This window comes from Pteropus medius, unplaced genomic scaffold (genome assembly GCF_902729225.1).
Source record: "Pteropus medius unplaced genomic scaffold, Ma_sr-lr_union100, whole genome shotgun sequence".
Classification (NCBI taxonomy): domain Eukaryota; kingdom Metazoa; phylum Chordata; class Mammalia; order Chiroptera; family Pteropodidae; genus Pteropus; species Pteropus medius.
The window spans coordinates 2,071,239-2,087,028 of NW_024352783.1; the positions used below are offsets into that span (position 1 = coordinate 2,071,239).

Sequence of the window (15,790 nt, forward strand, 5' to 3'; positions counted from 1 at the left end):
TTTCGTGTATTTGTGATTTACCATAGTTCTTCCTAGAGGATAGCTTATTGTAATAAATTGTAACTTCTATGTTTGGATCAAAAATTTCAAGTGACTTGAGATATAATTTCTCAAGTGGAAAATTAAAATTGATGTTTATGTTCAAATATGAAAACCTAGATATTAAAATAAAATAACGTTGCCCCATTTTTGCAAAACTGAGATGAAAACTCAAGGGAAAACACCTTTTTTGCCTTGCTCATTTATTTATTCTCAGATTGGTAGATTTCAAATAAATACAACATATTCTGAAACCATTCCTTTTAGTCCTTGCAGTATCAGTAACTATTCTGACGGCTGCCTGGCACAGAAGATGTTGGTGTTTTTAGGCATAGGTCAGTAGCGTTGGAATTTTGTTTTCCCCCAACTATTCTCTTAGTAAGAGCATTTCATTTGGGAGATGTATGAAACTTATTTCAGAGGTAATTCTTCATATTTCACCTTCCTTCATACTCAAGGAAAACCATACATTTGAGTCAGGATTTACACCAACTATCACTTTGTTAAAGACCTTTCTTTCCTACATTCCTCCCAATCTTTATCTCTAAGGGATTTTGCTCTCTGTTCTGCCTAGTAGCTCTGCCACAGTGCCCAAATTGGAAATGCAAACTTCTCTCTAAGTAGGTCAGAATATCTAGGAATAGCTTTAGCCTTCCCCCAAAACCTGTGCTCCTGATTCTTGAAAGTGGAGGAAGCCACTTTCATGTGAACATTGAACTCAGCTATCCTTATTTTTCACCTGGTTACACGTGCACCTTTGCCTCTGTACCTCTGTAGTCTTTTTGACTTTAGAAACCAATGAAGCAATTAATGGGGCCAGCAAAATTCTAATACAGGCAATCTCAATTTAGTGATGGATGCTTTTCCACAGTCATTGGTAAATGTGTGGTTGGGCATGATTTTCTGTAGGAATAATGTATTCTAAATGGCTGTGAAGTTCCCAGGCTAACCTATCCATTTAACCATAATGCTTTTAGTACTATATTCAATGCTGGCTAAATACGGCAATAATTTGAAAAGAATACATTCAGAATTCACAACATTAAACTGAAGAGATTAAAAGTAGTGAACATATATTAAAGGTTCTAAAATGAATTTCTCTAGCCAACAATAGAAGACAGGAAAGTGCCTCTTAAAAAATGACCAATTTGTTGGGCAAGCTTAATTTGCATGAATTGCAAAATAAGAGATTTATCATCGCCAAGACATTTTTATGGTCACTTCCTTTGTGTGCAGGCAGTGTAAGCTGCCTCCATGCAGTGTAGGGGTCTTGATTATGTTGATTATGTGGCTATCCAAACAATAAAGCTTAACTAGAGTCGCCAGGAAAGAGTTTTACCCCCAGATTTAACTAACTTCTTCGGAAGTACAGCAGGTCTTCGAATAACATTGTTTCATTCAATATTTTTTCATCATAATGTTGATGAGAGAAAAAAGATTTGATTTCAGGCCAAGGCCACTGTCTGTGTGGAGTCTGCACATTCTCCCCATGCCTGTGTGGGTTTTCTCCTACATCCCAAAGATGCGCACAAGAAGCGAATTGGTGTCTAAATTGTCCCGTTCCGGTGTGGGTGAGTGTGCCTTGTAGTGGTAGGGTGTCCTGCCCATTGTGGGTGCCCACCTTATGCCCTGAGCTGCTGGGAGGGGATCCAGTCACCCATGACCCAAAACTGGAATAAGCAGGTTGAGAAATCATTCTGTTGTTTTTATTCATCTTTCTTAAATGTATGTATGGCTCAGATTTATTTCAACATTTAATATTAGAATTGTTTGGGGTCTTTATTTAGAAGTTTGATGATGTCTGTGACCAGAAATATGCTGTACGACCTTAATTCTTGTTTTTTCAATCAGCTATGGTAAAACTGGTTTTGTTGTACATCGTTTCATTTAAAGTTGCAGTTTCCAAGAACCTATTGAGGATGTTAGGTGATGGTTTTCTGTACACCCTTCCATGGCCAGCCCTGAACCAAAGCCTTGGAAGTAGCTTGCTTCCAGCCATTGGTTTTGTGTTTGTTGAAGTCAGTGGTCAACTAGAGTGTGGTTACAGTCCAGTTAGGTGCACACACTGTCTGAACTTCACACATGAGGCCCTCTAAAAGCAGATGCTGGGTTACCTTACTGACCTTGTGTCCCGTTGCCTCCTGCACACATTAGCTGCCACAGCCAAAGGAGTTGACTCTCAGCTCTCTGAGCATGTTTTGGGTCATGCTGTCTTCCTATGTGCTGCTGTTCTTTCCTGGAATTCTGATGTGCTCCTCTTCTTCCCTTGTCTGAAGTCAACCTATATTTCATCAGTGTTCTTTAAGTAGAGATATCTGCCTTTTATCTTTGTCAGAGCTTGGAAGAAGATGTTATTTTTTTCCTAGTTGTAACCAAGGTCATCAGTGATAATTTTAAGAACTATATTTCCTCTATTCAAAGATGACATTATTTTTTTAAATTGTAAAATATATATAACATCTATTTTAACAATTCATAAGTATACATTAATTATAGTCAATGTTGCATAGCCATCACCACTATGCCCCCCAATTTTTTATCAAACCCACAGAAATTATACTCATTCAACAACTCCCTATCCTCTCACCCTCTAGCTTCTGGTAACCTTCATTCTACTTTCTGTCTATGAATTTGCATACTTTAGGTATATCTCATATAAGTAGGATCATACAATATTTGCCCTTCTTGTCTAGTTTATTTCACTAAGCAAAATATTTTCAAGGTCCATCTATGTTGTAGGCATATGTCAGAATTTCCTTTTTTTAAGGCTGAATAACATTCCATTGTGTGTATTTTTCATATTTTGTTTATTCATTTGTTGATATTTTTACTTGGATTGCTTCACCTTTTGACAATTGTAAATAATACTTGTTTAAGACTCACTTCAATTTTAGAAAAATTAGAATATAAAAAAACATATCTTAGAATAAAAACAGTTGGTATTTCTTTATGTGGCTTATTTTAAAGTGTTTACTTAGCATTTGGTATGTAAAGTCTACACGACCTCACTTTTAGATTATTGGCTCATTTTGGCAATTTGGCGGTGATAGTTTTCTTAAAGCAAGTTAAATTACCTATTAATAATTCATTAACATAATTGATTTATTTTTCCATTGACTGTGCCAGCATCTGCTCCAATTAAACACCAGTTATTTAAAACATGTTCTTCCTTTCAGAAAATTTAATGTGTTAAACAGTGTTAGATCACTATGTTAAAAGGTATAGTGTTTATCTTCTAAAAAAATGAAGCCTTTATACCTCTAGGTTTTGTATACTAATTATTAAAGGAATATTCAAAATAGACTATTAACAGAAAAGACTACATTTTTCTAGTAATTTATTTGCTCTTGAGAGTCTGGCTTAAATCAACATGCATGATGACTTGCCTCCCCTGTTTCGTCTTGGCAGAACCCAGGGTCGCTGTTCTCCATCCGGGTTGTCGGGCAGTCTCTGGCCTACGGCTACTTACCACCCCAGCACAGTCAACCCCTCTGTCACTGGGCGATTGACAGGTAAGGGGATGAACAGATAATGTTCCAGATTTGGCCACAGAATGAATGCATTTGCCTAGATTCCTTTGAGGCTATGTTTCAATAAAATTGATTACAATCTTCCCCACTCTTAGTCACTTACCTCTCCAGTACTAGCCACTGTGTTAAGTATTTATATACATTCTGTGCATACAGCCCTTATGTTTAGAGAGGTACTATGATGGCCACTTCAAAGATGAGGAGACACTGAGGTTCCTGGGGACTTTTTAACTTGTTCGCACTCAGAGAGCTAGTGACTGGCCAAAGAGCTAGAGGTTGAATCTATCACCAATGGCCAATGATTGAATCATTTATACCTGTGTAATGAAGCCTCTATAAAAACCCAAAAGAACATTGTTTGGGGAACTCCCAGGTTGATGAACACGTGATGGTGCCTGGAGGGAGCATGGAAGCTTTGCTCCCCTTCCCATATGCCTAGCCCTATGCATCTCTTCTGTCTGTCTGTTCCTCAGTTATATCATTTTATGATAAACTAATAATCCAGTTAGTGAACTGTTCTTTCTTTGAGTTCTGTGAGCCACTCTAGCAAATTAAGTGAACCCAAGGAGAGGATCCTTGGACCCTCCATTCTATAGCTGGTTGGTCAGAGCACAATTGACAACCTAGACTTACTGTTGGTGTCTGAAATGGGAGGGGGGTGGTCTCATAGGCATGAGCCCTTAACCTGAGGCATCTGATGCTATCTCTAGGTAGATGTTGTCAGAACTGAGTTAATTGCCTGGTGGTATGGAAAAAACACATCAGAATTGGTATTAGAATCTGAATTGGTGTCAGTATTGTCGTGGGGAAGGGCTCTTCCCTTTATAAAGAGACCAGGAACCAAGGTAGGAGGTAAGCCAGAGGTTCTGTGCCCTGTGCCCCATTTGCACTTTACTTGGCTGGCAGAGTTAGGGAGGCAAAAGAAATGCCAGCCATGGCCTGCTTGGGTCTGATAAAAAGAGGGAGCCCCGAGTGTGGTAGAGGGTGGGGGGGGCTCTGAGAAGGGCACCCTCACAGCACTCCGTCATGGAGAAGATAACTGCTACTCAAAGTATGATCCACAGACTGGTACCAGCCTACTATTTGATTATCACCAGTCCATAATAAGACCTTGAGAGGAAGCAGAAGTATTAAAGCAATATGACAGAGCAATTTAAAATACGATGAATATAATAATTTTTAAAAAAAATTGAACTTGTATTTTGCATGTCTTCCCTTCCCCGCTACTCCATTACATTTTTACAATATTTTACAAAAGTATTAGTCTTCAGGAGTTTGGAAACAAACCAAGAAACGGGTCTGTCAGCATAGGTAGTTTGAAAAGCACTAGAAAGGAGTAATTGCACAGGAAGTTGACCATGCTAAAGGAAACCCTCCCTTGAGGCCACAGCCCTTCTGGTCAAAGCTTGCATACATCTAACATGCCTCTGCCTCTGGCCCAGCCCCACCCCCCACCTCACTCAGATAGCTCTTCTCAGCATCTGAAGTCATCAGTCTCTTGCCTTCTTCACAGAGCCCTCCATTCTTGGCTTCCCTATTCTAGTATCTCCTTGTCCTAGAAATTTCTTCCTTTTTTAAAAAAATTGTGGCAAAAGACATAAAATTTACCATCTTAACTGTTCTAAGTGCACAGTTTAATAGTGTTAAGTTCATTCACATTGTTGTGTAGCCATCACCACCACCATCTCCAGAACTTTTTCATCTTCCCAAACTGAAATTCCGTATCCATTAAACATTAACTCCCCATTCCACCTCCTTCAGCCCCTGGTAACCACCACTCTTCTTTCTGTCTCTATGAATTTGACTACTCTAGGTCCCTCATGGAAGTGGAATCCTATAGGATTTGTCTTTTGTGACTGCCTTATTCACTTAGGATAATGTCTTTCAGGTTCATCCATATCATAGCATGTGCCAGAATTTTCTTCCTTTTTAAGGCTGAATATATTCCCTTGTATGGATATACCACATTTTATTTATCTTTTAGAAGTTTCTTTGTTTCTTTGAAGTGTTCCTCTTTCTCTCTGGGGCCCTCAAATATTGTCAGCTCTCAGCACCACCCCCGTCTCCCACTCCTCCGGCTCATTTCATGCTCCTTCCATGTTCCATCCCTGGATGATCTTGCCTCAGTTTCACCTACCACCTTTAGGTCCAGGTCTTTCATCTTTATCTCCAGCCCATATTTTTCTCTGAGATATAGACCTGCCTGGCCTAATTAAATGTCTGATAGACATGAAAACTAAACATTTGCCAATCTGAAGTCTTCTTGCTTGAGCTTTCCCTCTTCCTGTCTTCTGTCTTCTGTGCCTAAATGGTGACCACCATCTGTCTACTCAGTAACTCAAGCTGGTAACCTTGGATTCATCCTTGATTCCTCCTTCTCGCTTTTTCCTTATGTTCAATCCATCATCAAGTCTTGTTCCAAATGCTGATGTTTCCTCAGATCTGTTCCCTCCTCTCCATATTTATTACCAATGGCTGTGTTCAGGCTCTTATTATCTCTTAGCTGAGTGCCCTGGGAACCTCTGTTCTGGAATACATATCTCCAGACCAGTATCCCTCTGATTCATCTGCTTCCATACCTGTCTGTTTAAAACCCTTCAGGTGGCCCATGGGCAAAGTCCACATATCCTCCTTGGTCTGACCCCTTCCTCTCACCACATGGCCTGCCCCTCACCAAGCATCTGCTTGTCATTCCAGCACACACCCTACACTTTATTCCTGCTGAGTCCTCTGCCTATATGACCCTTTGATCTTTTCCCCTCACCATTCACCATTTGCCTGGCCAACTCCTGCTCATCCTATGCAGGAAATCTTCTCTGGTCTCCAGAGCAGCTTGGGTGTACTTCCTCTGAGTCCCCATAAACACACTGGGTACATTACAGTGATCTCTCTGAGTGTCTCTCTCATAAGATTCTTAACTCCCTCAGGGTAGAGATTTATGTCCATATGTTGCTTTGAATTGCATCCTGCCATAAAATTGAATAATATCCTCTTTCCTATTTGAGTCAGGTCTGTGATCAAGAGAGAAGATGGTGCTGTCTCATGAATGATTGTTCCCATGTAAGGAACAAACTTTAAGCTACACTCATGCCTTTCCTCTTTTTGTGGCCTAAGGGATATTATATAACAGAGTTACAGCCTGATAATACCAATTCCCCTTTTCCACCCCCAATTTAAGACTCCAATTGAAAAGTAGACTGAGGATTGAGGCAGAAAGAAATCAAAATATTAGATTTATTAGATGATCTTTTACTGATTAAAGGATGCGGCTTGGATGTGGGTCCAATACAAGCTTTTGAGTAGATTTCCCAGACTTAAACACCCCTGCCCCCTAGCAAGGCAGAGCTCCCTAATTGCAGGCCTTCTGCATTGTGGAAATGGAAAATTTAAGAGTCCTTTAGAAAGAGGCTTAGATCCAGGGCTGCAAATGTGTGTCTCCCCTGAATCGAATATATATCCCAATTTGCCAGTCTTCCATCTGTAGGGATGAAGCTGCTTCCAGGAAGCTTAAGATATGGGTGAGATAGGATGCCAGCCTGCTAGCCATTAGGCCATAGAAAGGAGTAACTGAGAGGGGCTGAGCCAACCACCTTCCCCCCGAGTCCCACCAACCAGATAAGGTGCTTCTCCTCTTTTGGGGGAATGAGGAGGTAAAGAGAGAGCCTGTCACAAGCCTGTAGCTTAATTCCCCCACTCTAAAGAAAGGTGAAGAAGGGTGATCATTGTTTGGAATCAACAGGGTTTCCTAAGCTAGGCGGGCTTCTCCTAGACACATCTTGTTCCGTGCGCCCTCCTGGCTCTTGTTCCTCGGGATGTTGCCATGACACCACACCAGATAGATCCATTAGTGCTTAGCCACAGACTTTTGTACCTTCCATGAGCTCAAACCCTGTTTTTGAATCATCCTGGCAACAGTTTGGGACTTTTTTTTTTTGCAATACATTTTAAGCACCCTTAGGTGTAGACTTTCCCATCACTTGTATGTATCTCGTTGATTTTGGGGCAAAACCTCATGTCTTCCACTCTCAACATATCTCTTCTGCATTATCACTGACAAACTTTTTCTGAAATGGGCTGAGCCCTGGTAGCTAGGAAGAGCTATAGGTCGACTCATATTGAGAGTTTCTGGGTATTAAAAGGTCCAAAAGGGAGGACCTTTCAGGTTGTGGAGGTGGACTAGAGGGTGTGCCTTTCACATCGTGGTGGAGGAAAGTTAGTAGCTCATTTTAGGCATCATCAGAATTGATTTGTGCAGGGCATTCAAATGGAACTGCCCTCTATACATTGAGAAGGTGCTGGGGCTGCAGTGGGAGAGCTGACCTGTGTCCTTGCAGTAACCAAATCCTCAGCGCTCTTGAGGGAGTGACTGGAGAGTGTTCAGAGGTAGATTAGGATGAAGCTTTCTGCAAACAGCCGCTCCTCAGATACTTGACTTTGGTTTACATTCAGTTTTCGGCGTTTCTGTTTGGAACATCAGTCCTGGGGTTGGAGGCAGACTGTTGGACCCTGCAGAGATGTGGGAAGGAGGCTCCACACTTTCTGATGGGTACTTTGTTCTCACCTCAGGGCTTTGCACCTCAAGAGGCCAGGAGGCCCCCCACATGTCAAACTGGCTATTGAGTGGGACAGCTGTGTCAAGGAGAGGTGAGTTTAACAGAATCTGGCTCCGGCAGGGGAGAGACAGGCCTGCCTGTGCAAAGAAATCTTCCTGTGCTCAGTTTCCCACAATGTGACTATACCTCCTTGATGCCATGCCTCTGAGAATCCCTATGACAATCGTCTGTATATAAACAACAGTGATAGTACAGGCATACCTTGGAGATCCTGCAGGTTTGATTCTAGACAACCGCAACAAAGGGAGTATCGCAGTAATGTGAGCTGTAATCTTTTTGCTGGTGAAGGGTCATGCCTTCAGTTAGTGAAAAAAACCCCATAACATCTCTGAACCAATAAAGTGAAGCACAATAAATAAGATACGTCTGTAACAGTAATGATGATGGTGATGGGTCGTGTTAGCTGTAAACTATGTGTTGCTTACCCACTTACCCTGTGCCAGTCACTGCTCTGAGCACTTTATGTATTTGCAATCTATTTAATCATTATCACATTCTATGGCGTAGATACTACTATAATCCATCTTTTCATACGTGGAAACCAAGGCACGGAGAGGTTAAATAATTGCTCAGTGTCACGCAGCTCATGCATGACAGATTCAGGATTTGTACTCAGGCTTTCTGGCTCGAGCTCAGGCTAACCTTGGCTACTTCTGTAATACCAGCTACATCAGCCCTACTTTGAAAAAGGACAATTTTCACTTTAGCAAGTACCCTGCACTAGGATGAAGAGACAAAGACAAATAAGCCAAGGACTTTGTTCCTCATGCAGCTCATGGGAGAGACTGAGAATGCTAAGTTAGAGTATACACAAGGTGCCAGTAGGACTCCTTTGTCTCACCTGCCAGATGACTTGTACCCTGTTTGCTGTAAGTAGAGGCTTAGGAGCAACCCCTCTTGGAGGTGAGAAGCCCTGAGTGCCATTGGTTTCCTCTCTGCAGCCTGTTTGGGAGCCTCCAGGAGGAGCGGGTCCAGGATGCGGACAGTGTGTGGCAGCAGCAGCAGGCACACCAGCAGCACAGCTGTACCTTGGACGAATGTTTTCAGTTCTACACAAAGGAGGAGCAGGTCCCGCCCTGGGGGTCCACTCCCTGGCCAGGAAGGGGGCTGGTTGCCTTTTGGTGGGTTGGCCAAGTGCCATGGAGGCCTCACAGTCCTGGTGGCTTCCTTTCTAGCTGGCCCAGGATGATGCGTGGAAGTGCCCCCACTGCAAAGTCCTCCAGCAGGGCATGGTGAAGCTGAGTCTGTGGACCCTGCCTGACATCCTCATCATCCACCTCAAAAGGTTCTGTCAAGTGGGTGAGAGAAGAAATAAGCTCTCCACGCTGGTGAAGTTTCCACTCTGTGGCCTCAACATGGCTCCCCATGTGGCCCAGAGGAGTGCTGGTCCCAAGCTTGAGCCAGGCTCCTGGACTTCCTGGAAGCAGCCAGCCTGCCTGCCAACCAGCTACCCACTAGACTTCCAGTATGACTTGTATGCTGTATGCAATCACCACGGCAGTCTGCAAGGTGGGCATTACACAGGTGAGCTTTGCCTCTTGGCCTGTGGCTAACTTGGCCATGTGTTGTGGCTGTGGCCTGGGCCTCAGGATATCCTGGCACTCCTGGAATGCTGAGCTCACTCTGGCACTTGGCATGAGCTGACTCCTCACCTGCTGCACACCAGGCACCTGCCAGAGGTGGGGTGGGGGAACCTAGTCTAAGCCATAGAGTTGAGCTAGGTTGTTGGTTGGAATATAAAATTAGTTATAGCCTAAATTTTCAACTATATCAAATATATCCTCATCTGTGATTTAACATAAGAACTCTTATCACATGTAGACTCCTACCTATCACGTTTTTAATTTCTATGTGGTACATTTAATTGTCATCCCTCAGAGGAACTTGAGAGAAATAGATGAATAAAAGGACAGAAACATAGCTGAGTGACTTGTTCAGTTGTTCATGATCATATATCTTGGCCTATTCTATTCTAGAATAACAAATTATTTCATTTAAAAAGTGCTTTACTTCATTTTCCAAAAAGTGCTCTGTTTCTAGTGTACTAATGTACCTACAATTTGGAAGACGCTGGACCGTGTAGAAATCCATGATCGTCACTCATTCATTCATTGAACAAATATTTATTAAGCATGCATTCTGTGCCAGCCTCTGTGCTGGATGCTGGAGCTTCAGTGATGAACATGGCAGATATGAGTCCTGCCCTCATAGGACTTCAGTCTAACTTCAGATACACACAATAAAAAGGTGCTTATCACTTTATCACTTTCACTATCTGGCATTATGAAAAGGCAATTGATTAATTGTGTCTGTGATAGAGATCAGGCTTCTCTGAGGATATTACCTTTAGGTCAAGAGCTAAAAGATGAGGTGGAACTGGCTATGTGAATAAAGGGAAGAAAAGCATTATGAGCAGTGCTACTAGCATGTGCAAAGGCCCTGAGGCAGACTTATGGTATGTTCGAGAACTGATGAAAACCTGTTATGCCGGAAATATAGTGATTTATGGGTAAGTAACACAAAATTGGGCTGAATCAGAAGGCACCATAAGCCACAGGCAAAAGTTAATATTTTTTTCTGAAGGGTGATGGGAAGCATTACAAGGTTTTGGGCATAAGAGCAAAGGCATATATAGTTTACAAACTGAAGTAGTAGCTTTGCTCAATGGAAAATGGATAGAAAGGAACAAGAGCAGAAGTAGTAATTCCAGTTAGGAGGATGTCTCCAGGGCTCAGCTGATGACAATCAGGGTATTCAAGACAGGCTTTTGGATGGTGTAGGGTGGAAAGGAAAGAGGAGAGCAAAGATGAACTCCTAGGTGCCTGGCTTGCACTAGTGCAGGGGCCAGCAAACTATGACACGTGGGCCAAATCTGGTCCAGTACCTGTTTTTGTACAGCCCATGAGTTAAAAATGGTTTTTGCATTTTAAGAAGTGGTAAAAAAGAAGGACGAGAATATGTGGCAGAGACCATATGTGCCATATGTGACCTGCAAAACCTAAAATATTTTTTCTGTGTGGTCCATTGCAGAGAAAGTTGGCTGACTCCAGATTAGTGGGTTATTGTACCATTCACTGAAATGTGGAGGGAAAGGATAATATTTTGTTTTAATTGTTTGGAAGGTGGTGGGAATCTTATTTATGAGCATTTTCTTAAATACATGACTTCAATACTTAGGTAGGAAAGGAGTAATCCATAATCCAACTGCATATTTTCATTGCATACTGAATTAGAGCTGTGCATTGTGAAGCTTCTGAGAAGAAATGGGGTAAACGTGGACATTACTATCTGGCTAAATAACTTGGGGCTCCCTTTTATTGGAGATTTTACCCGAGCAAAGACTACAACATAAGGATTCAGCTTAAAGTGGCAGCACACTTTATCAGTAAGCATCCGAGAGTGCAACTGATTGATCCTTTCTGATTCCACAAAATTCACTTCTGGTCAAAGATAGACCAATTTTTTTTCATTGTGTTATAAGTATGTCCATTTATGAGCTATGCCAGTGAGGTATGTCTTCATGCTTTTTGAGAGCTCCAATAATGGGGTTTGGACCTTTGCAGCCTACTGCCGGAACTCTCTGGATGGCCAGTGGTACAGTTACGACGACAGCACAGTGGAATCACTTCTTGAAGATGAGGTCATTACCCGAGGGGCTTACATTCTATTTTATCAGAAACGGAACAGCATCCCTTCATGGTCAGCCAGCAGCTCCATGAGAGGTAGGTGCTGCTGCTCATTACAGGATGAGGAGGAACTGGGATGTCACTGTAAGAACTGGGAAGATGCTTAGTCAAACATCAAGTACCAGGAGAGGAAGCCATGGCTGCAGCTGTAGAGATTTGAACACTAGAGGCTGGAATCCCATTTTTGAGGCTGTGGAATGGTCATACTGAAATCCAAGAAAAGGGATCCATAGCCCGTGACTCTTGGTGGTGTGAGATCCATATTCCTGGTCTCACTCATGTCAAGCCAGATTTTAATTAAGCTTGTACAGTATAAACCTGCATTAGTCCTGTTAGAAAGAGACAGGCAGTTATAAAGCTTGCAGAGCCTTCATAGGAAAGGTAGCTGTTTACTCACTCCCCAGAGATGTTTATTAGATAACCTCAAACTTGCTTGGAATTCTAGAGGAAAATAAGGGTCAAAGTTGTCCTTTTTATGTGACTTATTTCACTCTGCCAACTAGCCATCCTTATCTTTGGGATGAAAGAGCATCTTTTTTTAATTACTCAGATTTTCTCTTCAAGAATTCTTGGAAAGTGCCCAAATGAAGCCAAGATGCACCAGGAGGTCTAAATCAACCCTAATGCAAAGTCCGCCTTTCTCTTACAGAAGATAGATGTAAAAAGAATGAAAAACGTACCATATTTAGAAAACTGGAGTTGGTGACAAGTAATTTCATGAAAAGCGTTTCAGTACTCATCAATGTACCCTCCTTTCTGTGCCCAAATGCCTTTCTCTGAAACTTTCAGCTTAGTTGCATAGTTAATCAATTGCAGGGTTCTCCTCTGATCTTTAACTTCCATGTATATATGTAATTCTGTTCTGGTTCTGTAATTCCAGGGCTCGGTGATGCCAGTCTGGCCATGTGATGCTCCTCTGGGGACCCTGAAGGGAGGGAGTTGGGTCCAGCCTTCTCTCTCTGTGCTTCTTCCACAGGTTCCACCAGCTCCTCTTTATCTGATCACTGGCTCATGAGGCTCGGGAGCAATAATAGCAGCATGAGGGGAAGCCTGTTGTCCTGGAGCTCTGCCCCTGGCCCCCCACAGCCTCAGGTGCCGGCCCCTCCCATTTTCACAAACAGCCTCTCCAGTCAGGAAAAGGGTATGCTTTTTCATGACGGTTTAATTTGCTGATTTTATTTTTGTTTTCTATAACAACCATTGCTCCTCATCTTTAGGATAGTGCTGGCATTTCGCGGCCTTGAGTGTAACGTATCCATCATTGTGAGGGGTTTATTCATCTCTCAAATCAGGTCTTCCATGTTCTAGCCCTTTCCTACTGGTCCTCCCCTATTCACTCCAGTTTCTCTGCTCCCTGGAACTTATTGTCTAATGGGGAAGACCAAATGTAAACAAGTAAATAAATATAATGACATGATGCAAAGCAGGAATAAGGGTAAAGAGGTAAATCATCATAGAAGAAGATATCTAGGCCAAAGGTGGGGGAGAAAGGATGCAGAGGGCCCCGTTTGATAGGGCGGGTGGGAAGGCCTTTTTGAGGAGGAGGTAGGTGACTTTGGGGCAGAGACCCAAGTGAGTGAGAATGAGTTACGCAGAAGTCTGGGAGTGAGTGTGGGTCTGTGGGAGGGTGGGAAGAGGCCAGAGCTGTGGCTGGAGCAGAGAGAATGAGGAGGAGAGTGACAGAGGTAAACAGGGGGTGGGGCATGATGTACGTTTGGCCCATGGACAAAATTTGCATTTTACCCCAAGTGCAATGGGTAGCTATTGTGGAATTTTGAGCGGGAAGTAATTGATCTGATTTATATATTTAAAAGTCTGTTCTGGCTGCTGTGTGGGGAATACATCACAGAGGGACAAGAGTGGAAGAAAGAAGGCCAGTTGGGAGGCTTGTGTGATTGTCCAGGTGAGAGCATGATGGCTTGGACTAGCGTGTTAGAGAAGAAACGGCCCAATTCTGGATGTACTTGAAGATGGAGCTAACAGAATTTACTGGTGTGGGATGTGAGGGAAAGAGTAATCAAGGAGGACTGTTTGCTTAGCATCTAAAGGACTAGGTGGTTAGGTTAGTATTGTAGTTTATGAGATGGGGAAGAATTGGATAGGAAACAGGGTCAATTTTGGAGAGAAATCAAGAAATTTGTAACACGATAATTTTGAGACTCCTGTAAGACATCCAAATCAAGATGATAACTAAGGAGTGGAGATAAATATTTTGAGAATCATCAGCACACAGGATGGAATTTAAAGTTACTGGGCTGGCTGAGCTCTCCTAGGAAAACTGTAAAGATGGAAAAGAATAAAGACAAACCCTGGGACTCTCTAATATCTAGAGGCAGAGCAGAGGCAGAGAGGTCAGCAAAGAAATAGAAGGAATGGCTAGTGAAATAGGAAGAAACCTGGGTGGACGTGGGTCACAGATGCAGAAAAGGAAAATCTTTCTAGAAGGAAGTGGCCAACTATGTCCCATACTGTTGAGAGGCTAAGATGATGATAGGTAAGTGATCGTCAGGCTGGAAGGCCATCAGTGACTTGCTAGGAACCTCTGTCATGGGTTGGAGAGAATGGAAGTAGCTGTAATATGTGTAGAAGACACTGGTGCTGAAGAAGTGACAGGGGGTACCTGCTGTTAAGGACTGTGATTAAAGGGGCAGTGGCTCAGAGGAATGTGGGCTGACAGCAGTTTTTGTTTGTTTTTCTTTGCCAAATAGGACATAACAGAGCGTGTTAGCATTCGGATGACCCAGTCTGAAGGGAGAACGTGATGATAGTGCAGGAAAGCAAGGTGATAACCACAGAAACAAAGTTCTTCAGTAAGAACTGTGTGTGTGTGTGTGTGTGTGTGTGTGTGTGTGTGTGTGTGTGTGTGTGTGTGTGTGTGTGTCTTTAGCTCCTGTCCTTCAGCCAGAAAGTGGCAACATATTCTAATTATTTTTAGTTTCCATGTTTCTCATCAGTGCCTGATTTAGTTTTTCTAAATTAAAAAAAATTAATTGAAGTATAATATATGGACATATAAGATTAGTTTTGCCTGTTTTGGAACTTTGTATAAACGGAGTCATACAGTATGCATTCTTTTCAGTTTGCCTTCTTTTGATCCATATTTGTGAGATTTATATAGCATGTGTAGCAATGTTTCTTTCATTTTATTCCATTTGTCCAAAGAAAACCAAAAGAACTCAGAGACATACACTCTCTGCATAGAAGTTTAATTGTACGGGGTGGGGGGCGGCGGGGAGAAAGGGAGGGAGGGAGGGAAGGAGAGAGAATGAGTATATTGTCTGTGGTCTGTTGACTGTTGACTGTTGCCAATCAGGGATTTGGAAAAGAAAGTGTGTCAGGTGGGGCAGGCTAGCCTAATCTGTCCTGGAGAGTTTGCCTTCACCATCAGAGGAAGCACCTTGAGTCACTGTAGATTTAAGGATTCTTGAGTTATTTGTGGATTCTCCAAAAATCCATGCGAATTTTGCTGTGGGTTGTCTCTGAAATGTCTAGTGGTGTCCTTCTGTGGCATCCCCACCTGGGTGGCTATACCACTTCCCTCATCAAAATCTCCCACATTATAAGAGTAGATTACATTTTGTTTATTTTATTGTGGTTAGATATTGGGGTTGTTTCCAGTTCACGCTATTACCAGTAGTACTGCTGTGAACGTCTTTATGTCTTTTTGTTGTACATATGTCTCTGTTTCTGTTGGGTATATAATCCCAGGATATATACCTGGGGAGTAGAATTGCTAGGCACAGTGTATGTGTCTTGCATCAGCTGCTTATTTCTTTATACTTTAAGTTACCATCATGTCAAAGTAGTCAACACATAACCTGGTGTGTACCGGACTCTTGCTCCGTATTTGTCAGTGAATAAATATATGATGATAGATTTGTAAAGCTGCAAGTGGTTTTAGATGATCATTGAATCCAACCTT

The 15,790-nt window shown here is 42.4% G+C and overlaps 1 protein-coding gene across 4 annotated transcripts in view; it reads left to right on the top strand.

Moving 5' to 3' along the window:
• The window catches only part of USP43 (ubiquitin specific peptidase 43), a 56,661-nt gene that overhangs the window by 31,365 nt on the left and 9,506 nt on the right, over positions 1-15,790 (top strand). Inside the window, exons 9-14 of one of the 4 annotated variants that reach the window (XM_039847344.1) lie at positions 3,445-3,551; positions 8,136-8,213; positions 9,124-9,250; positions 9,358-9,706; positions 11,746-11,904; positions 12,845-13,009. In XM_039847344.1, the coding sequence (XP_039703278.1) occupies positions 3,445-3,551; positions 8,136-8,213; positions 9,124-9,250; positions 9,358-9,706; positions 11,746-11,904; positions 12,845-13,009 (985 nt within the window). The remainder of the gene's footprint in view (positions 1-3,444; positions 3,552-8,135; positions 8,214-9,123; positions 9,251-9,357; positions 9,707-11,745; positions 11,905-12,844; positions 13,010-15,790) is intronic. The other 3 variants (XM_039847346.1, XM_039847345.1, XM_039847347.1) reach the window with 3 other exon arrangements.